The 22,788-nt window shown below is 36.3% G+C and overlaps 5 protein-coding genes and 1 pseudogene across 5 annotated transcripts in view; 3 read left to right on the forward strand and 3 right to left on the reverse strand.

Moving 5' to 3' along the window:
- LOC111489737 overlaps positions 1 to 1,602 on the forward strand; it is a 9,616-nt gene extending 8,014 nt beyond the window's left edge. Inside the window, exon 12 of the transcript XR_002719430.1 lies at positions 1,590 to 1,602. The gene's annotated coding sequence lies outside the window, so the exon portion shown is untranslated. The remainder of the gene's footprint in view (positions 1 to 1,589) is intronic.
- The window catches only part of LOC111489781 (tetratricopeptide repeat protein 33), a 4,116-nt gene extending 600 nt beyond the window's left edge, over positions 1 to 3,516 (reverse strand). The window contains exons 1-5 of the mRNA XM_023138163.1: positions 3,215 to 3,516; positions 1,845 to 1,983; positions 1,359 to 1,390; positions 753 to 839; positions 78 to 341 (exon numbers count right to left, since the gene is read on the reverse strand). Coding sequence (XP_022993931.1) covers positions 198 to 341; positions 753 to 839; positions 1,359 to 1,390; positions 1,845 to 1,983; positions 3,215 to 3,460 — 648 coding nt within the window. The 5' untranslated portion in view covers positions 3,461 to 3,516 and the 3' untranslated portion in view covers positions 78 to 197. The remainder of the gene's footprint in view (positions 1 to 77; positions 342 to 752; positions 840 to 1,358; positions 1,391 to 1,844; positions 1,984 to 3,214) is intronic.
- Positions 3,517 to 9,396: 5,880 nt separating this feature from the next.
- Positions 9,397 to 9,807, forward strand: LOC111489389. The gene has a single exon (XM_023137581.1). It carries the CDS (start codon positions 9,397 to 9,399, stop codon positions 9,805 to 9,807), a length of 411 nt encoding a protein of 136 aa, XP_022993349.1.
- Positions 9,808 to 10,291: 484 nt separating this feature from the next.
- LOC111489790 lies at positions 10,292 to 13,006 on the reverse strand (annotated as a pseudogene).
- Positions 13,007 to 16,197: 3,191 nt separating this feature from the next.
- LOC111489390 (gibberellin 20 oxidase 3-like) lies at positions 16,198 to 18,011 on the reverse strand. Its single transcript, XM_023137582.1, has 3 exons — positions 17,551 to 18,011; positions 17,131 to 17,452; positions 16,198 to 16,470 (listed from the first exon to the last, which is right to left on the reverse strand). Exons 1-3 carry the CDS (start codon positions 18,009 to 18,011, stop codon positions 16,198 to 16,200), a joined length of 1,056 nt encoding a protein of 351 aa, XP_022993350.1.
- Positions 18,012 to 19,885: 1,874 nt separating this feature from the next.
- LOC111489764 (protein STAY-GREEN LIKE, chloroplastic-like) lies at positions 19,886 to 22,746 on the forward strand. Its single transcript, XM_023138139.1, has 5 exons — positions 19,886 to 20,215; positions 21,440 to 21,613; positions 21,699 to 21,857; positions 22,227 to 22,373; positions 22,452 to 22,746. Exons 1-5 carry the CDS (start codon positions 19,892 to 19,894, stop codon positions 22,590 to 22,592), a joined length of 945 nt encoding a protein of 314 aa, XP_022993907.1. The 5' UTR covers positions 19,886 to 19,891; the 3' UTR covers positions 22,593 to 22,746.
- Positions 22,747 to 22,788: the final 42 nt, after the last annotated feature.

Genomic DNA, 22,788 nt, shown 5'->3' on the forward strand with positions numbered 1-22,788 from the left:
AAAAAAAAAAAAAAAAAAAAAAAAAAAAAAAAAAAAAAAAAAAAAAAAAAAAAAAAAAAAAACAAGAAGAGGACTTGACTATCTGCGATTTCAATGAATTTAGGAGGTACACGCTGCTTTTGGCCATGGGGGAACTCTAGCTCTGCTTTAAGAACCTAAATTAGAAACTTCATCCTATTCCTTTTCAGATTACACTTTCATAAATCGTCAACGTTGTTCAACTTATCTCCCACAAAATAACGATTTTCAGAACTGCTCAACCCAGCTGAATGGAGCTGCTTTCGCCGCTTTATTAGATGCATTGCAGTTTTTCGATCATCTTGGGCATCCCCAGAATCAGGCTGTGCACAACAGAAAGTTTTACTTCACCATAAAATATGTGGGATCGGGAAAACAAATCAATGTCTTATAGAGCAAAGCTTTAATGGACTTTGACCGTAAGTTATAAGGGCTTTTGGGAATAAATCATGTTTCTTAACTTTAAATTCAGTAATGAACAATCAGGCCGAAGAGGGCGCTGGTTGGACGATAAATGATGCAAGAGCTTTTGACTGAGCCCAGCTCCCAAAATGGCTGGTATATTAACAATCGAAACTGTCACCGTTTATACAGTTTCTTTGGGATACTATTATGAAGGCTAGATTTTAACTGACCGTGCAAGTATACTAGACAGATCGATCGTGTCAGGACAAGGAACGTAGTGTAAACACTAGTATAAATACAAAATGATGAACCAGGCAAAATCACTGTACCTTAATGGCCAATGCTCTGTCAAAGCTCTCTATAGCACTATCAGGTTCCCCAAAGTTTAACTGTGCTCTACCAAGAGTGATCCACGCCTAATTGTATTCAAAATCAAAAGAGACAAGAAATCAGTTGAGAAACTAACAAATGAGTCTAGCTTCTTCACATTTACTGAACATAGGTCAATAGCACGATGAATGAGGAAATTTAAATGTTTAAATTCTCGGCAAATCAGCTCAAGAAGGAAAGGTCGTCAGCTAGAAAATTGTTTACTGCTTACTAGAGACACCCAATGCAAAAGAAGCTGATCTTGGATGGGAGATCCAAGAAAGGTATTAAAACATTGAATCTATAAGTGTGTGTAAACTTCCCATAATAGAGCAATGTGCCATTGGTCTACGAGAGAAATAGATCTAAATGGTTCTATCCAACTATATGGAGCAAATGAATACCAGACTCAAGTTCCCAACAGAAAATAGGCAATTAAATGGATAGAATCCCCCAAGACAAAACCCATGGAAGACGAAAAAGAAGGCGCGATGTTTTCAAAGATAGAGTAAAAGGTGTAGCAGGATATATTAATATTGTACTGACAGTCTAAGAATTAGTTGTACCTCAGCCCATGACGGATCTAAGTCAGTAGCTCCTGCAATGTAGAATTCAGAAATAGATATTTCAACTTCAAGGGCATGAAGATTTGATGTTATTTTAATAATAGAATTAAATGAAACACTCAAATATAGGCCATCGTATAAAATTAAAAAAAAAAAAACAAAAAAATGTGGAAAAGCAAGTTCCTTACAACAACAAAAAAGAAAAACAAAAGGTATGGCTTAATTACCCAGATCATAACAAAATGCCATTTTATGAGGTATCTTATTCTGATCATTTTATGAGGTAACTTGTGGGAGAGAGGGGAAACTCTAGAATTCTTCCCTTGACATTGTACTTCATTGATCAATAAACCCAGTTCATATCACCATGCATATACCCTATTGACCGATCATGGATCACCTATGTTATTTCAATATAGAGCTTACCGACCAATATGAAAAATCTTAGACAATCGAAACAGTAAAAGGTAATTGAAAGCAACATACTGGTTGCTGCCTTCAAAGCACCCCAAGCTTCCCCAATCTCCAGTAGAACTTGTGACTTTTGTTCATGTAAAACTGCATTTTCAGGCATCAAGGTAAGAGCAGTCTCCCATTTTCCCAGAGCTTCCCGTAATTTCCCATTCTGAAAAAAGAAAAAGCACATGGCCTTGGAGTTTAACCAAAATATTTAACATCCAAATGTCAATGCTTGAGAACGATTTCTATAACTGCAACATAAACAAAGGATAACCTACAGGCTTCATTTTTAAGTCGATTCTCCTAGTAAAAACCAACCCAAAGGTTCATGAGAAAGCCCATATTTGAATAGAAATGAACCAAACAGTCAGTATGATCCGAAGCAAATAGTAATATTTCAATGCCAAATAGTCACTATGATCTGAATCATCTAGATACGTGTTCAACTGGAAACATTCTTGTTCGACAAAAGATTTCCTAATAAACCTCTGGTATAATACAACGCATTCAAATATACAAATGGAAATAAGTAAGCTTTTCAAAGACGTGTGTTTCCCTCGCCCATTACCTAATTTTTAGAGGAAAGTGCGTCACTAATGTGCCTTTTTTCATTCTTCGATAAATGATTTACATCTGTATCAATATCTCATATATTGTAAACCATTCAAATCACGGAAGGCAAATAAAAGTACCAGTTACCGCAAACATAAAATAAACACCATAATTTACTCATTTAACAGCTGCAAACGGCTTCTTCCTAAAACAAATCATCTGCAAATGGTGCTTCAGAGGTGTAGTTCCACATACTGGAATCATAATTTGCACCGTAAACCAAGGGTTCATTTGCTATTAGGTTCGGTTTATTGTTTCAGTGTGTTAGTGATGTACAAATCAAAATGCTTCTCCCGAGATAGAGGATCAAGATGTCAAGTATGCAAGAAATTTTAATTCAAACCAATGCAAGATCCAAAATTAGTCATTGTTTTCAAAGTGGTACACAAAGTTCTCTTCCCTAGAAAGCCGCCTCCCTGTTTCAACAGTATCTATAGCTTTGGGCTGATGATGTTCCGAACAAATTGTTCGTGGAGATTTTCTGTTGTTGCATTGCAAGAAACAACGCATACGATTTGGAGATGTTTTTTCGAATATTACCAGTGTGATTCATAAATGAAAACTCGGTGACCACACACCAGCAAGGTTTTTGCAGCGCAATTATTTTCTCTTCAATTCAACTCAGGAAGTTATCATTCTCTCCGATAAAACATTTCAAATTTAAAATTCAAAATTAGATACTGTTCTTAAGTACAATTGAGAACAGGAAGTAGTAGCTAAACAAATTTCCAATGAAAATGCCATAACAAATTCAGGTCAAATTTGTTGAAGGAAAACACACGCACCTCGGCAAGCGTATTGCCTTGATCCCGAAATGATTCCGCGAGACGCTTGAGGTCTGAAGACGAACTTTCTGAAGCTCCATCCTCTCTCCGGTCTACCGCCTTAACGTCTATTTCATTATCTTGGCGATTAACCCTACTATCTTCTTCCACCTCGCCAGGAACCTCAAAAGGAAGATTTGAACGACTTGAAATTGCCGTGAAAGATCGCTTCTTACTATTGCCCTTGTTCTTCCATGTGAGCTTCATCGTCTTCTCGAACCCTCGATCGAACAGGGTAAAGTATTCGCAACGAACGGGTAGGTTCTCCGTCAATTTCAGAGCCCGATCCGGACTAATATTCCGGGTCGGATCTAAATTCATGGGCTATTTACCCACATGCCCATTCTATTTGTACGGATTACTTTTTATTAAAACTTTAATATAATGGGTTAACATAATTTCTAAAAAATTAAATATTACCCTTACATATAAATAATAATATTTACAATAAACTCTAAAATTCATAATTTTGAATTTATTATAAAAAAAAATACAAATATTACCAGACAAATAAATATACATATTAAAGGGAATTGGTTGATAAGACAAAAACACCGCTTTTCCACGTCACATTAAATGAGAGACTACCATTAATGATAATATTTAAATTTAATATAAAGTGTGTGTTTGGCTACATTAATGATATATTTAAATTTAATGGATATTAATATGTTATTAGACATGTGATATAATATAATATAATATAATATGCTATATTGAAAGTGATTAAGGAAACACCAACGAACCTTTGCCAGACTTAACAATAAATATGGAATTGTGGAACATTATAATGTAAAACCAACCCGAAGGGGACAAGTGAGAAATGCCTATCGAAATTCCTTTACCATAATTACCTCGGAAACACATTCAATTTCCTTTTTCATATCTTGTTATTATTATTATATAATGTCTGTTTTTTTCATTTACGTTTTTATTTTTAAATTTTTAAAATAATTTATTCAATTACTTCATTTTAAAAATTACGATTTAGCCTCTCTAGAAGAAAGAGAACACGAAATGAAGCACGATCATGCTTCAAGTGGTGGCGGAGATCGTTGAGTAGGTTGGCTTGAGATAAATGTGTTAATAGAACCATTTTGTTAAATCAAAATAAATTTTTTTAATTCATATAAAATATATATAATACTAAATTATAGTTTACGGTATTATACGATCATATTTGATATTTTATTATAAGTCAATGTTCTTATATCTTTGAGATTTTGAATAATAACTTTGCCACCGAAGTTTCGATTTTGACTTTACAAGTTGTCAAAATAAATGACTTCCATTGCCGAAGCTGCGAAGCTTCCCGGAAACCTTGCGCCTAACCTTTATAAAGCACAACCCTTTCTTCCTTACTGCTGATATCCTCAACCAAACCTCAGCCAGATTCCGATGACTTCGACTACTGCCCCACGTAACAAGCCGATCAAATTTCCGGCCACCGCCGTCTCAAGTTTGAAGCCACGGAAGGTTGCCACTGTAATTCCGGCAAGAAGAAAGTTGGTGATGACGATGATGTACTACTCTATAAGGGACTTCCTTAAATCCCTCCTCCGTCCCTCGCCGCCGGGAACTGTATTAAGATTTTGATTTCCGTTTTGTTTTGGTGGGTGGGTTTTGCTCTGTTTAATGTACGGAGAAACAGAGCATTTTATGTTTTGGCTTGTTCTTGACAAATTACATCTATATAATTAAATAAAGCTGTGATTTGTTCTTGTTCAGTGGTGTGTGCGAAACTATGACTGTTATTTGCCGGAGATTGGGGTTTATATGGGGCGTTGTTCAAACTGATTAAAAACAGAGTATCCGAAAGCTCTGCCGGAGAAAAACTAGCCACCGGCACCGTTGGCCGGTTTTTCTTTTGAATTTTATTTAATAAATCAAATACGTATTAAAAAAACCTGGTTCGGTTTATTATTATTTCTAACATTCCCAACTTTAAATAATAATTGAAAATTACCAAAGTAGTTAATACTAATTAACCTTAAATTATTGATAATTACCTGTGAATTCATCGTGCAATAATGCAAGTTATTTTAAACTAATTAACAATAGTTATTTTTCTTTATCATTATTATTATTATTTTTTACATAACCAAAAAAGTAAGAATAATTAATAAAAAATTAGCGAATAAAAGCTATTGGAAGGGTAAAAATACATTTTTGCCCTTAGATTTAGAAAATCTTTTGAACGAACTCAAAATTTCAGATTAATTGAGTTGATCACCCAAACAATTCAAATATAGTTCACAATCCAACCCAACTCATTACTATTTTTTAATTTGGTATAATTATCCACGATATGTTACGTTAATAACTATAATCTCATAAAACATAAACATTAAACATTTATAAGTCGCACTGTATCATTAATATCAATTACAAACATCAAATGTTATTAAATTTTCTAATAATTTTAAAAGTAGAATTGAATTGTAACCCGAGCTAATTGGATTGACCTATTTTTTAAATGTCAACTTATCAATTATATTTAATTTTTTATAGTTTGAATGGAAGGGTTTAGACGCCGACTTTTACTAACTTCCACATATTAGGAAAACCCAATAGAAAGCTGACATGTGGCATAGTGGAAATTTAAATAATGTTTCATGTCCAAGCAAACGGAACACAGTGAGCGTGTGACTGCCGAGTGACTCACCGACCCTGACACCCGTACAGCTCAGCAATGTTTCCTACATATTTCCAGCTCAGCTTTTATTTTTCATTAAAGTTTAAAGAAAAAAAAATTCAAGACGGAACTAAAGATTGACGGCTGTGATTGACCCGCAGCTGCATATCTTTGCCATTGATTAGAATTGTGCTTTTTAATGGAGTTTTCGTATTTAATAGTTGTGGAAACTCATTATTAATGTCCTAACCGACCATTATTTATCCATTAATAGATAATTAAAGTAGATGTGTATAGATAAGGAATTGGATCTGACCAATCACACAGAACCATTTACTTTAAATATAGTCTATATTTTAACGTGTTTAATTTTAATCTTTAAATATTTTATAGTCAATTGAAAAAAGAATCTAATTCAATTAATAATAATTTATTAATTGAATTACATGTTTACTCTCAAATTTTTTAAAAAATTATTTTTTTATTAATAAATTTAAAATAATTAAAATGTGAGTACAACATCGCCGTAAATTAGTAAAAATACATTTAAATTTTACCCATTATTTTAAAAAAAATATCTTTAAACTTTTTAAAATGTCTAAAAACACCCTCAAATTATTTAAAAAAATTAATAAAAAATACATATATCATTTAATTTTTAATGGAAACAATTAATACTTTGTTTTCGTCTCAATTTTTTTTAATAATACTTATAAATTTTTAAAAACTTTAAAAATAAAATAAATTTCAATAACCAAATAGACAATTTATTTTTAATTCGGATTCTTTTCGACTCATGTTAAATTTAAAAAAAAATTGAATATTTATTGTATAGATAAATGATATATGTATATATACCAATGGTAAAATGAATTATTGAAAAATTTAAATTATATAGTTGTGTCCTATAAGAGTTATTATTCATTGTTTATTTAAAATTTTCTTTCTGAAATCGTGACGCACATTAAAATGATTAAAAGATGGATTTTATTTTATTTTAATAATTTCTTTTCGATAAATTTCCTTTAACAACGGACTAATTAATTCTTTTTCATAATGAAAAATCACATATATATATATATATATATATATATATATATATATATATATATATATATATATATATATATATATATCATCAAGTTTATAACACGTAGCAAGATCATTTTTTTAAGAAAATCGATCCTGATCGACTCTTACTTTGTCAGAACCTAAATCGAAGCTTCCAAAAAGTAATAACATAAAGCAAATAAAGGTAAAAAGGAAAACATGTATCTTACCAGTTTCTTGGAGGTTGTCGTTGTTGGACGACGAAAGTTACATATCGACTAATTTTGAGGAAGCCCAAAGAAAAAATATGAGAGCTCGCTCAAAGTTGATAATATCATACCATTGTAAACAGTTGTGTATACCACCATTGCAGAGAGTGTTGTTGTAAACCAACCATAAGAATTATGGTTTAAGTGGGTTAAAAAATATCGGGCGAGGATGGTCTCAGAGTGAGGCCCACTGATGAAGTCATTGATGACGTCAAATTAAAAGTATTTAGAAATTAAGATAAAGTTGGAATCCAGTTTTGATGTGGATTAGAGTATTATCATATTGTAAATTTTCAGATTGACGTTATATTTTTAAATTGGAAATATAAAGGATTAGTTTATAAATGTTTGGGACCGGAAAAATAAAATAAAATAAATAAATCAATAAACAAACAAACTTCTGCATTTAATTTAATTTATGTTTTTATTTTTCTATTATTAAGGAAACTTATGGACCAAGAATATAGACACGTGTTCAAATTAATCCGCCTATGCTCTTATTTCTCAATATTTCCAATCTAATGCTAAACATTTTAATATCGTTTCATAATATATATATATATATATTCAATTTTAATTAAATATTTTAAAATAAATAAGTTAATTTTGACCTTATTTTAGATCTTTAAGATTAATATGATTTCTAATTTCTTAATCGGAATTATTTTTAATTTAAGATTTAGCTAAATTTGCAACACGTGGCGGGCCCACGTGGACCCTACCAAATTAGGTCCCAGATTCCACGTGACGACACACACGTTCATCTTCACAAACAGCGGCATTACAGTGTGGACCCTACAAATCCCCGACATAAATTTGAGAGTGGGTGTAGACAGTTTTTTCACATGCATATTGATCCAACAACTTCAATATACATATATTTTCCATACATATTATATTATATATACTTTAGTTATATTAGAAATATAAATTAGTTAATTTTAAAATTTTAAGTAAATTTGTTTAATTATTATGTTATTAAAATTATTTTAATATAAAATTATATATAAGTATGTTCATAAAACGTATTGTTTTTATTAGCATATTTTTTCACATTTTTCTAATAACATGCCTCGATTTTCGCAAAATAATATTTTTATTTTGTAGTTAATTATGTTTAATTAACTTTAGAAAAATTAATATTTTTTAGTTAGTTTTATTTTTACAAAACAAATTATTAAAATAATTTTAATTTAATTAATTTAATTTTCATTCACCAAATAAATAATATGTCTTGAGTGGTAGGTTTTTAATTTATTTAGTCATCAATAATTTTAATAAAATTGTACAAAATAGAAAAACAAAAAAGAAATTAGACCCAACAGCTTTAGAGGCAGAAGATTGGGCCATAAATCATTATGAAATGGGCTCCAACGGAGGAGCTAACCTCAACTCAGGCCCATTTTATAAGCCCACTTTCATTTCAAACAGCAGCTCAAAATCAGCCGACCAATACCTTTTCAGACAAACCTACAAATAAAATAAAATAATAATAATAATAATAATAAAAAAAACAGCATAAAGTTAAAATTAAGTTGTTTCTTAGTACTTCATTAAAGACAGCACTTTTTTTCTTCCTTAAACAAAAAAGCACTTGTTGGTCGTAGAAGGAGCCATTATATAACCGTTGTGCAACGGTTTTCATCGGCGGCAATCAAATTCAAATTAAAGCTTCCACTTTTCCACTACCTTTCTCTTTATGTCTTCAACCTTCCTTCTAAAATCAAACCCCCTTCTCCAATTCTGTTCCAATTGAATCAAACCCATATCTCAAAATGGGATCTTGCATTAGCAAATGCAAACCCAAGGCCATCAAACCGCCGCCGTCGCCTCTTTTTGATTTCAACAATATTGTTCAAGACAAGCTGGTTGTAATTCCCCAACCGCCGCCGTTGGCTGTCGCCGTCGCCGCCGCCGCCGCCCCTTCTCTCTCTCTTAGTAACAAAATCTCTCCTTATCCTCCTTCCCCTTCTCCCTCCTCTTCCTCCACTTGTCTCTCTTCCACTACAACTACCACGACAACCAACAGCTCTTTCTCAACCGCCTCTTCCCGTTCCCCAATTCTCCCACATGACTACTTCTGGTCGCCTTACAATCAAAACCCTCACGTTGTTCGGATCAATTCCCTTAAAGCTTCCGCCTTTTTGCCTCCGTTCAACCCGGTTTCCCCGGTGGTGGTTCGACAGCGCATGCGTCACCCGTCTCCCCAAAGGGTATTGAGATCGACATCGACATCGACACCCCAGAAGAGAGTTCGACAGGCTTCCCCATCGCCGGTTCGCCAGAAGAGCTTCAGGAAGGAGGTTCAACGGCCTCTGTCGCCGTCGCCAAGTAGACGGTCAAGCGGAGAGAAATGCCGGGTTGCAACCGGTCTTATCACAGGAGCGTCAGTGAAGACTGTTGGTCATAAAAGCCGATCGCCGGCCAAGGGTTGTGAGATGAGGAAGGAAAAAATTACTTGCATTCATAGGATCAGTTCAAAAATTGATGAAGCTGCGGCGAGAGAGGCGGTGTTGAATGAGGGAGATTTAGATTCGGCGGCGGCGATGGAGGATATTGATAATCCGTTAATCTCGTTGGATTGCTTTATATTTCTATAGAGATTGGAATTATATACATATACAAATGCTTTCATAGCTTGAGTTTGCTGAATTTGATGTTTTTTTTTGTTGTTGTTGTGGAATGATCACCTAGATCATAATTTGTTTAGCTTCCTAATATTTTATGGGAAATGTTAGGTTTGTAGAAAATTTCTAACTTTCTTCTCCCCATTCTTTTGATCGGTGGAAGAAGAACATATTTATATATGGATCGTTGTCGTGATAAATAGATTCATGCATCTCATATGTATTGTCATTAATTTTGGTTCATAGCACTGGATCATTGTATTTTGTATTTGCTTAGAGACAATTGAGATAACTTTGTAAGAGAGAGTTTGTAGCGTAAGAGTGGAAGAGATACACTTATAAGACTACCACCCATGGTGGATGTAGAGGAATTTCTTTTCTTCAAACCACGTAAATCTTTGTCTCTTTGTTTAATTTTTGTTTTTGGGTGTGTGAGTACGATCGATCTTGGTTCTACTTCCCCTACAACAATTGGGTATTAAAACATTTTGGTCGTGACATTTGGGTAATGGAGTATAAATTTCATCTCCCGCGGTGGATGTGCGACAAAATTCGAGCTTTTAAGCTATCGCCCATGGAATTATTCAAACTCGTACTCTCAACAAAATGGGTGGGATCTGAAGCTTCATGATCCAGCAAACATATCATCTCATCAGCATTGGATAAATCCTTATTCACCCATGAATGCTCACCGTGCATTAATCGCAGCCCCTCCAACTCCATAGCTACCTCCTTCATGCTTGGCCGCTCCTCCCCTTTGACCCTCACACATTTTGTTGCTAGCTTAGTGGCTTCTCTTATCTGCTCAAAATTGGCCTCCCTCACCATTCTCCTCTCCACAACTTCTTCCAACCGATCCTCTTTCATTGCACAAAGGACATACATGGCTAGATTCCTCTCCGCTTCCGGCCCATCGAAACTCACCGCTTTCTTCTCCGTTATAAGCTCGAGAACCACAATTCCAAAGCTATAAACATCGCTCTTCTCCGTCAACTCGCTTGTCAACAAGTATTCAGGATCCAAATACTCAAGTGTCCCTTGCACCATCGTGGATAGCTGAGTTTGATCCATCGGAACCAACTTGGATGCGCCAAAATCGGAGACCTTCGCAGTGTAATTACCATCTAAAAGTATGTTAGTCGTCTTGATATCTCTATCGATGATGGGAGTAGAAGCAGAAGAATGCAAATACGAAAGAACCCCGGCAGTTTCCAAAGCTATTTTCAAGCGAGTTTCCCAAGAGAGGGACACATGGTTGGCTTTGTCATGGAGGTGGTCGAATAGCGTGCCATTGGTTACAAACTCGTAGACCAACGAGGGAACTTGTGTCTCTAAACAGCACCCCAAGAGCCTAACCACGTTGCGATGGTTGATTTGGGAGAGCACGATGACTTCGTTGATGAATTGGTCGGTTTGGGATTGGTCCACTAGCTTTGATTTCTTGATAGCCACTGCCAAGCCGTCGTGTAAGATGCCTTTGTAAACGGTACCATACCCACCTTTGCCAACGATAGTGGTGTCATTGTAGTTGTTGGTGGCCTTCTCCAACTCTCATAGTATCGTTTGTATTCAATGAAAGGTTTGAAAACGTACCGATTATGATCGGAGTGAAAGCCTTGACGTCTCGGATGCAGCCTTCTCCCCCATGTCTTCCATCTCCCTTGAAGTTCTTAGGACAATCGCAGGTACTTGCAATTATTCAGCCTCTCATCTTTACATTCATCTGTCTACAAAAGTTCCCCAATTCATCAATATCTCGAGAAATAATAGTGTTAGAATCGCATAATAACACACTCATTCTGATAAAAGCAAAAAATGTAAAGAATAATATTGACTTAAAAGTTTATAAAATTTACAGATTACATAACTAACTAACGTTTTAATAATTTTCTACTACATAGTTGTTTACCATTTGTTTATTGTATATGACCATTCACCGTATATAATTTTACTGCGTATAACAATCAAATAAACAATTGAGTAAGCTATTTACGAGCAACAATCTCAATAACCCAATAAATGTTAAGTAGAGTTAACGAATAAGCACGTGTCCATGCTACTATGCATAGATTAGCCTAAATGAGTAGATGATCTCGAGGAATGAGAAATTCTCCCCATTAACTGGCTAGAGACATGATTATTTTCCTCTTTCAGATCTAATCACCCAATCAAGATATTCACGGAGAATTTCTCAGAGATGAAAATTGAAATAGGAGACAGTGACAGAGAGATGCTAAGAGCTTCTCTATTACCAATTTTGTGCACATCTCTACTCTTACCTTGACAACCTCGAGGTAGATATGGATTCCCCTCGAACCCATCCAAGCAGTCGCAACGAAATTCGGATCCATCATCGGAGAAGCTACTATTCCTTACACTGTTTGGTCCACACATAAAATTTGTGTCGTTTCCAATAGCCCAACCAGCAACAACCTCAACTTCCACATCATCAAAGCTGGTAATATAGTTGGAAGAAAACTGAAACCCCTCATCTCCCACCACAAAAGCATACCCACAAGGATTGAAATCCATTGCATCCGTGTGATTCAAGAGGCTACCCACACTCAAAATCAAATCACTCAACCCACGTGGAATCTCCAACTGACAGCACCCATTGCCAACGCATGCCCCGTCAGCTATCTTACTGTCGTTTGAACACATCGAAACACACCCACTTACATACGCACTCCCGTCTAGCACCCCGCCGATTAAACCGAACGTATTGCAGACGATGGCGATGAACTTGTTTTTCTCATAAGCGATTGGGAACGTAGCCCGCACCTTAAGATTGGCCTGGTCGGGGAGCAAAGGACCATTGACATGCTTGTAGCAATCCCGCACTATGGGCTGCATCATGTGTAGCTCACCGCTGATTGAGATATTAGTAACGCTGATGTTGGTGTCTTTTAGAAACGCCTTTGGAGCGTTGGTTTTGTTGCATGTAATTAAGAATGTTTCATTCAAATAACACCCTTTTCTCACGCCGAATGGATATGGGATTTGCATGTTGCCGCACCACTCGTCGCAGTTGGCCAAGGCTTGAGAAGCTACGACGGCCGCCGCGGCTGTTATGGTTATCTTCATTAGTATGAGTGCCATAAGCGCCTGTGTCCAATGCCCCATGTTTAACTTGAGAGGATGATTTCAATGGCGGAGGAATTGAATTAGAATCATATTTAAGGAATTGAGAAGAAAGGGAAGCTTTTAATTTTGATTTTAATTAATCTAATTATGTAATTAATATAAAGAAAAAGTCAATCTTCAAGAGAATTAGACAAATTTCATGAGATCATTGTTTAAATTTTAAACACCCATTTGTATAATTAATTATCAACTTATTATTAATTAATTAGAGTTTAAATAATGAAGTCTTTTCAATCTTAGGAAACCTTTGAAGTGAGAGGAACGTTTATATCTTTAGAAATTATTGTAGGTTCCCAGGTTCATCAAGGCTTTAAAACTTGTCTGCGCTACTGGAAGGTTTTACACCCTTGTAATAAAGGATGGTTTGTTCTCCTCCCCAACCAATGTGGGACATCACAATCCACTCCCTTCGGGCCCCAGCGTCCTCGTTGGCACTCTTCTTTCCTCCAATCGATGTAGGACCACGAGAAGACTGACACATCATATGGTGTCTGGCTCTAATACCATTTGTAACAGCGCAGATCCACCGCTAACATATATTGTCTTTTTTGGGTTTTCCCTCAATCCACCTTCTTTGGGGACAAACGTATTCATTGGCACAACACCTATCATAATTATAAGATTAGTCATTGTTTGGGGGAGATAAACCAAACCATTCAAACCCTTTTGTCATTATCTCTCCCCTTAAGACGATATTTTAATATAAGTCGATGGGAACTCATTCAAGCTACTGAAATTTGGTTATAAGTATAAGTTCTAATCGGTCCGTGTTTATATGAAACGCATGGAAAAGTCTTTCTTTATTGTTTATTTTTTAATCAAATTTCAATTAAACTATGCTCAAGTTGATTATTAATTAGGGTTTGAGATTTAAAATCCAAAGAAGTAAAAATAAAATTGAGACAAGAGAATCGATGTTGTGTTGTGGATCAGTTTCGAAGTGGAGAGACCAACGAAAAAACCAAAAAATTAATCATTTCGATTGATGGACTTTTTTTTGGTCAACAAACATCGAGATGCACAAAGTCAAACTTATAAAAGAAAGATTTCGTTTGAATCGAACAAAAAGTAGAGTATTGGTGAGAACAAGTTGTCCTATTTTATTACTAGACATAGTTAAGAGAAGCTGATCCGAAACTCGAAGAATTCACATAATAAAATTTAAGATTTGAATTCCAAAGAACTTTAAAAAGAAGGTAATCGAAGGCGCCAATTGTTTTATTATATTTCAATTTGTTTCATTTTCAATGATCTATTGGTTTGAATAATTAGATGTCAAATTCTTCATCTCTAACTATCGATGTCTTCCAGTTCTATTATTATTCTCAACTCTACTTATTATTATATTATAAAAACGACTCACTATCAAAATGAAAGGCGCTAAGCAATCTGATGAAGGTGTGAGATGTAAAAATATATTGGTAGGGAAACATTCTGCCTTAAAGGGGAAGCACTCATACGAGCAGTGGTGGACAAAACGGAAGCGAGAATTTCAACTTAAGTGACGCAAATATTGGTGAGAATCAATGCCTCGAAAACGTAAGGGTCAAAATGCTAAGGACATTCCATCCAGCGTAAGCATCTGGATAATCAGGAATGCGACGTGGCATACTCAGAAACCCTAATAAAGGGTTGGAAAAGAGGGTTGGACTAATGGATGTTGAAATCTCGCTCGTATTAGAATCAAAGTCTTAACACATAACTCGGTCCAGCCGAGAAACAAAACTCGACTAAGGACGGGCATTTGAGGCGAAATTCATTGTACACTCATTTAAGTCATGCCCTAAGGAGTAAAAGAAGTGTTAAAAGATTCTTTGTACCAAAATTAGTTCATGTCCTAGAATAATCTCTCATAATGAAGGGGGTAGAAGACGAAGGGCATAGAAATATAGGGTAGGGGTCCAATATAATTTAAATTATTGAAGAAATAAGATGCATGTAACCAATGCCACACCTTTTTGAAAAGCTGTTGGCTTCTAGGTATCTTCCACCTCACATCTTCAATGATTTATCCTCGTGTCCACGAGAGTCAAGATCGGCCAATGAGACAATAGGGTTTCAAACTTGTCGACTAATGGCACACAACCGGGGAAGGCCCCCCAAGGAGAAGGGGGACATGGAGTACAACGTTAATGTGGGTGTGTTGGACAAGAACACATCGACATCCATCAAAAAGCCATTAGGGGCCCTTAGAAGTTGCACCATAGAGTAATATTGTAGCATACGTAGCTAACTGAATCCAATTCATAAACTCGGAAACGTGATAAAGTTCGTTCCTTTTTGTCAAGTAGATAAAGAAATATGTATACAATCACTTTTGTTTTGCCTTAGACTCTATTGAAACGAAGCTAAGAAAGATATAAACGGTATAAAAAAAAGAAAGGGACAAGAGCGGTTTTACTTAATGCAAAGGTTGTTGGTTTAGGGGTAGGGTACTTTACTAAAGGTCCACGGACTTTTCGTCAGTTTTTCTTTTGGGCAGTTGTTCACTGTTGGATCTCACCGATATAATCTCCCATAGTTTTCGTTATGGAGATATTTTTTTTTTCTCACTAAAGAATATATCTACTGTTCACTATTATAAATTATTTTCATCATTAATCTCAACTCGAACTATCTATCTGGCATCGACAAAGGGTTCCTACAACACACTAAACTTATGGTGTCAGAAGAGGGTATGCGAGATGGAGATCTTACATTGGTTAGAGAGGGTAACACAACATTTTTTATAAGGGTGTGAAGACCTCTTATTAGTAGATGCATTTTAGAACCGTGAGATTGACAACGATACGTAACGAGCCAAAACAGACAATATCCGCTAGTAGTGGTCTCAGGCTGGATATCTACCAACGCCACTTCAATTTAGGTCAACAAGGTTTTAGTGCCACCTTTTTGACAATCTCTATCTCAAATTTTACTATAACTATACTATCGAGCATTGAACATAAGCTCTCATAGTTTTGCTTTTGGTTTTTCCAAAGTCTTGTAAAGATACGAATCCTTAATTATACACCAACGGTTTTCCTCTTAATTAATTAATTAATGCGGGCACCGAGAACTCGAACCGCAATAGATATATATTGATCCACTATTTCACTCGCAATTATTGGACTCTCTTAATTTTAGTACAAAACATAAAGCTTCAAACTTAACCAAACAAAACAGGTGATGAAAGCTTCCGATTAGCCGACGAACAGAGAAGCCATAGGGGCACGGCTTCTAAACATCACATGGCCTCGCCGACACGACCCATTTGGTAAAGTTTTGAAGAGTTACAGCATCGGCTCTGTAATATTTCTGAGTGAATTCAAGCAGCTCCGACCAGGCAAAATCCGGATACTTCCTCGACCCACCGCCGACAACAAGTTTCTCCGGCGGCCTCACCACCTTGTCTTTCCTCGGACAAAGGAAAAATGCCAACGACCTCCTCTCCTTGTGTTTGTTCACCAACGCCCGGTGCACGCAGCTTTTGTATTCCCCATTACAAAGTGCCTTCACAAAAATGTTCTACCTAAATTAGGTTAAGTGATAATTTGAATATGAGTTATGAGCGGTGTGTGTTTCAAATAACCGGTCATTAATAGTCACTCTATGTGCTGATTGCAAAAAATGGTTATCAAGATAAGAGTTACACGAAGTGTGTTTCGAGTAACCAACCATTAATAATCACTTTAAGCAAAATAGAGGGATATTGATTTTCATGTGGCAAATGTTATATGTGTTATCAAGATAAGGGTTACATGTAGTGTGTTTCGGGTAACTAGTCATTAATAATTATTTTAAAAAATAAAAAAGGATGTTGATTTTCATATGGTATTACACACGACCTGTATTGGGTAATCAACCACTAATGATTATCCTACTAGTCATTATAGAAAATGGTTATCAAGATAAGGGTTGTGCTTCGAGTAGGTAATAACAGAAAATGGTTATCAAGTAAAAGTTCGGGTAACCGAGACTGATAATAATTTTAGGGAGTAAAGGTGGATGATTCTAGTAAAAAAATTATAGGTTTGTTTTGGATAATTAATCATTAACGTCCTTCAATTGTGTTGTATTGGACCAAAAGCAAGTTAGATTATGTAATAGAAGGATGTAAAGGAGAGAGAAAAGGAAAAGGGTTTGATTTTGTATTTAGTTTGGGGAACTAACCATGAAGATGTCACCCACGTTAATAACGAGTGCATTTTGAGATGGGGGAACGGTGTGCCATTTGTTGTCGGCGAAGACTTCAAGCCCACCGACCTGGTCCTGGTGGAGGATGGTCAAGCCTGTTGGATCACAATGAGGCCCTGTGCCGAGGGCCAAGCTGCCTTGTTCGCATATTGGGTAGCTATTCAATCGCATTATGGAGCTTCCATCCTCAAAAAACTTGCGAAAATGCGACCTCTCCACGCCCAAACTTATGCCCAAAAGCTCCGTTAATGCAAGCCCCAAGTCCCTCATGGCTTCGCAATACTTCTCATATAAAGCCCTACTTATTCAATAACGGTTAAGATCGCACGACAATGCACACTCATGACAATTTACGTAAAACGAAGAAAACCCATTATTAAAATAGATTGATCTTACCCTATTTCTTGAAATTCGTGGCCGAGCATGGAAGAGAAGAAATCAACCACAAGGGGTTCATTATTGGAGGTTTTGCAATGGTCAAAGCCAAAGGAGAAAGTTTCCTTCCAAGGCAGCTTTGAGGAAAAGCGATTAGAATGGGCAGTGGAAAAGCCCCACATTTTGGCAGAGGCCGTAGTTTTAAGGTGGAAAGGGAGGTTAAAAAGAGGGCCCATTTTGTCAAGGGCGGTGGCCAGGAGGGTTTGATCAACGCCATGGTTGATAACTTGGAAGAAGCCATGTTTCATGCAGGCTGTCCTTACGAGGTGGGAAGCTTCGATGGTGGCCTTTTGATCGCCCTTTAGGAAGCCGTGAAGGTCGACGTGTGGCTCAGTGAGCTTCTGATCATATGCGTCCACTAAATCCTCTTTAGGCCATATGAACTGAGAGGAGAGGACCAACAATGGGCTACTTGAATCCATTGCCATAAAAGCAAGTGAGGCACAATGAATTGTGAGGAACTCTCTCACCATTTATATTTATTTACTCATTTTAAATTGTTAATGATTTGTAATATGACATCATAAGAGACATAAACAAAGGCAGATGCTCCGACCCCCACATGCACTCATCATCCTCGTAACAATGTTGTTTCAATGGGGGGCCTCTTTTTTTTGCCTCTTTTTTTCATTGGATGTTCAAAAGAATCGATCCATCTATCCTAATATGCACGAGTAGGGTTATGGAAATAAACGATCATTTATAACAATTCAAGCCCATTGCTAATAAATATTGTCCACTTTGGTCCATTATGTATCGCGTCTACTAAGAAAAGGTTTTCACGCCCTTATAAGAAATGATTTGTTTCCCTCCCTAGCCACTCTCATAGTCTTCCTCTCTTGGGAGCTAGCGTACTTGATGATACACCGTCCAGTGTCTGCCTTTGATATTATTTGTAACAACCCAAATTCACTTCTAGGAGATATTGTTTACTTTTGTTCATTACGTACCGTTGGTTTTACACAAACTAATTATGGTTGTGTTGGGTTAGATTCAGAATGGTATGAGTTAGAACAAATTTACAACTTGATTTAAAAAATGTTTCAATTTAATTCGATCAAACTCACAAACACGTCTAATAAAAAGAACGTGTAAAGAAGAGTTGAGACAACCTAGGCGTTATATCATTGGTCTTATCATTACTAAGAAAATGTCGGGCAAACCCTTCAAAGAAAGAAGAAACTAAAGAGTCCAAACGCCTTTTAAAAGTTGATCGATTCGTGGTATAATTAGGAGGGGCCTCTAGCAACTTACATATACCTTAATCCCTCCAAATCATCCCATGCTTTTGGCCGACACAAAATCCATCATCTCTCCCATTTTTGGACTACATTTTAATTGCGTTTTAAAACCATTACGAAAATATTATAAACTTTTTAATGTTCAAACTATTTCAAGTCTAGATCTCAACGCATCAAATAGAAGCATCTAAGATTTGTTTTAGGTATCTTAATCTTGTGTGGGAAGATAAATGGTATTATAAAGGAAGATTCTTAAAGCTACAAACACGATTTAAACCATCTAATTATTTTCTTCGTGTATTACTAAGAGTTCAAAAAGAACACGTCATTTTTACCCTCCTTTGGTCAGGGAACATAAACGAGACATACTTATACTCGATGATCTCGTAAAGTTTTGGATATGGATAAAATGACAAGTAGAAATCTCCACAAGCAAGGATGAGGAAAGTTTTCCTAGTTCAGTTGATCCGCGAGTGTAGTTGACTAGTAGTACTATTAACTATCATCCGCAAGTGTAGTTGACTAGTAGTACCATTAGCCTAAACGCTCCACATCCTTTGCAGCCGTCATTCTAATTCCTTCACAAATCCAGACAAAGAAAGGGTAGCTAGTGCCCATGTCTTCATTTCTGCTACATATTTTATTTCTCGTTCCCACTAAATTTTCTATTTATTCTTTTCGGAATTACCCACTAAAAAATTCTCGAGGATCGAAACGGGAATAAGCCCATAGCTCAAACGTCCCATACATTTCCATTCCTTATAAATTTGTATATTTATTTTTCTAATTTTTTTTTTACTAAGTTCAATTTTTACTCTAAATTGCTTCATCAATTCCTATCTAAATTTTTCATTTCACCAAATCCATCCTAAAATTTGGATAATATTAAAATAACATTTAGTACGTGTAAGCGTTAGATTTAGCCACGTGAGCACATTATCCAGAAGTTATCGAAGAATGGACCGGAGATGATGACGTGTCAGAAAATTGAAAACCCTCAACCAATCAGAAAAAACTTAGCCTCACCTTATTTTTTATAATTAAATGTGTTGGAAAGGAAGATGAATGTGTGTGGAGGGAGATGGGCGGACTTGGATTTTGGCCCAACGCGAAGGTCTTTGAATCATTGTCCACATGAGCGACTGCAAACCAGACGACAATGGCTGGCTCTGGTTCTGATTCTGAATCTGATTTTGAAAGATGAAGGTGAAGAAGAAGACGTAAGTTGTTATGCGTCGTCTTCCATGGCTTTTCAGTGTGCTTCTTACTCTGTTCTTCCATCGCCAACCAAGCCTAAGTTCGAATTTGTTGTGAGGAAGAAGCCTGTTGTTCTGTTTTTTTCTTTTCGTACCACTCAGGCTTCTTACAATACTCTCGTCTCTGAGGTACCATTCTCTTTCCCTCTCTGTTCTTTCCATTTGTTTCTTGGTCATCTAGATTTGATTCAATCTCGGTTGATTTGAAGGGTTTTTTGTGGGTGAATGAATCTATTCGATTCTGTTTGATCTCGTGCCTAGAGATTTTCCTTGTCTGATTTTGATCTGCATTTTGTTCTTCAATGTTCGTGGTTTCCTTCTCGATCGACTTGAAGCCTGAGAGTTAAAAGGATTCTGTTGAGTTTTGGGCTTCATCGAGAATGTATCATAAGAAATCATGACCTCTACCCTCCACAATGGTATAATATTGTTCACTTTGAGCATAAGCTCTGACTTTATATTAATGTAGATAGTATTCCTTCCCAATAAACTTATCATCAACCCTTTAATTAGTCAGTGTAAGACTCCTTTCCCAACAATCCTCAACCATCCTCTCCTCGAACAAAGTTATAGAGCCTCTCTTGAGGCCTATGAAGCCTTCGAACCGCCTCCCCTTAATAGAGCCTTGACTCCTCTGAAACCCTTGATCAAAGTACACCATAGAGCCTCCCTTGAGGTCTATGGAGCCTTCGAACAGCCTTCCCTTAATCAAGGCTCGACTCCTTTGGATCCCTCGAACAAAGTACACCCTTTGTTCGACACTTGAGTCACTTTTTACTACACTTTTGAGGCTTACAACTTCTTTGTTCGATGTTTGAGGATTCTATTGACATGTCTAAGTTAAGGGCACGACTCTGATACCATGTTAGGAATCACGATGTCTAAGTTAAGTGCACGACTCTGATACCATGTTAGGAATCACGACTCTCCACAATGATATGATAGTGTCCACTTTGAGCATAAGCTCCTATGGTTTTGGTTTTTCTAAAAAGTCTCATACCAATAGAGATAGTATTCCTTACTTGTAAACCCTTGATCAACCCTTAATTAGTTTATATAGAATTCCTCTCCCAAAAATCCTCAACACTAAGGCTAAAATTCACGATGATGCGCATGAAATGGGTTGCTGGATTTTCACTGTGCAATGTCGATAGATATTGCTAAGAAGTTCAGCAGTTGAGTTACTATGGTGAACAGTAAATGCTGGATGATGTTTACAGAACCCATCGTGTAATTTGCTTAGTTGGTTCCTTCAAATGAAATTTCTTGAACAGTTTGAACAATTATTGAATCAAAGCAGCCAAAATTCAAAAGGGTTCTTGCTGGTTCTTATGATGCATTGATCATTGGTAGGCTGTTAGGATATTGGTTCCTCCAGCAAGATTTGAAGCTTCAAAGCTAAAAGTTGAATTCAGTAGAGAGGTGAAGAAGTGTGCAGGGATCATCCCAAGAACATACATACTATCACACTGTGACTTCACTGCTAATCTCACCTTAACCATCTCTGATGTTATCAACCTTGATCAGGTACAAATCTATGGCTACTTCACTATCTTAATGGAACAATACATTGTTCTTTTCTTCTCATTTTTGGGTCTGTGAATGTTCATAGTTGAGAGGGTGGTACAACAAGGATGATGTGGTTGCTGAGTGGAAGAAAGTAAAGGATGAAATGTGTCTTCATATTCATTGCTATGTCAGCGGTCCTAATTCTTTGCTCGACCTTGCTGCAGAGTTTAGATACCACATATTCTCCAAAGAATTGCCTCTTGTAAGTTTATTTTCTATTACTATATCTCAAAGTTTGACATGGGAAACTGTAATAGCCCGGGTTCGATTCCCTGCCATGGTAGTCTAGGGGTAGAATAGTACCTTGCCACGGTATAGACTTGGGTACAATTCCCGTCTGGTGCATATTTTTATTGTGAGATCCCACATCGGTTGGAGAGGAGAACAAAACATTTCTTATAAAGGTGTGGAAACCTCTCTCTAGTAGACACGTTTTAAAACCGTGTCATCGAGCCAAAACGGACAATATTTGTTAGCGGTGGGCTTTGGCTGTTACAGGAACTCTCAGATTCAACCTACATCGATGGAAATCCTATGATAAGACTAAATGCCTCTCTTTTTGTTAAACCAGGTGCTTGAATCTGTCCTGTATGGAGATTCAATATTGTTTGGGGAGAATCCTGAGCTGCTAGATGCCTTGGTCAGGGTATATTTCCATTCTAGTTCTCCAAAGTATAATAGACTCGAATGCTGGGGGCCACTCAAGGATGCTGTACTGGTAAACGTAGTAACATGTTATGAAAATTTCATTGACTTGACGTTCTTTCTCAAACTTTCGTTTGCCTACACTTTCCAGGGGAGGCATCATCATATGCAAGGGCTTCTAAGGGGTAGCAAGGACGTGCCCTCTCCTAAAAAGTTGAGTAGCCCAAAATCAATCTTTCAAGCTCTCTTTGCCTTCATTATCTGTACTGCATTGCATATACTGGTGAACTGATAAACTGCTTATCTCCTAGAAACTGCTGTCTTAATAAGTTTTATTCTCCATTTAATGCAATTTCTTTGTGGAAGGAGCCAAAAGAGTACTCTTGTTCTGTTGAATGTATGAATCACTTTATTCTTTGACCAATAAAGGCATATTTGTTCCTGCAGTTCTTGTGTTTTCAGAATCTAAGACCCATTGGAATGTTGAC

The sequence above is a fragment of the Cucurbita maxima genome, unplaced genomic scaffold (assembly GCF_002738345.1).
Source record: "Cucurbita maxima cultivar Rimu unplaced genomic scaffold, Cmax_1.0 Cma_Scf00014, whole genome shotgun sequence".
NCBI classification, from domain to species: domain Eukaryota; kingdom Viridiplantae; phylum Streptophyta; class Magnoliopsida; order Cucurbitales; family Cucurbitaceae; genus Cucurbita; species Cucurbita maxima.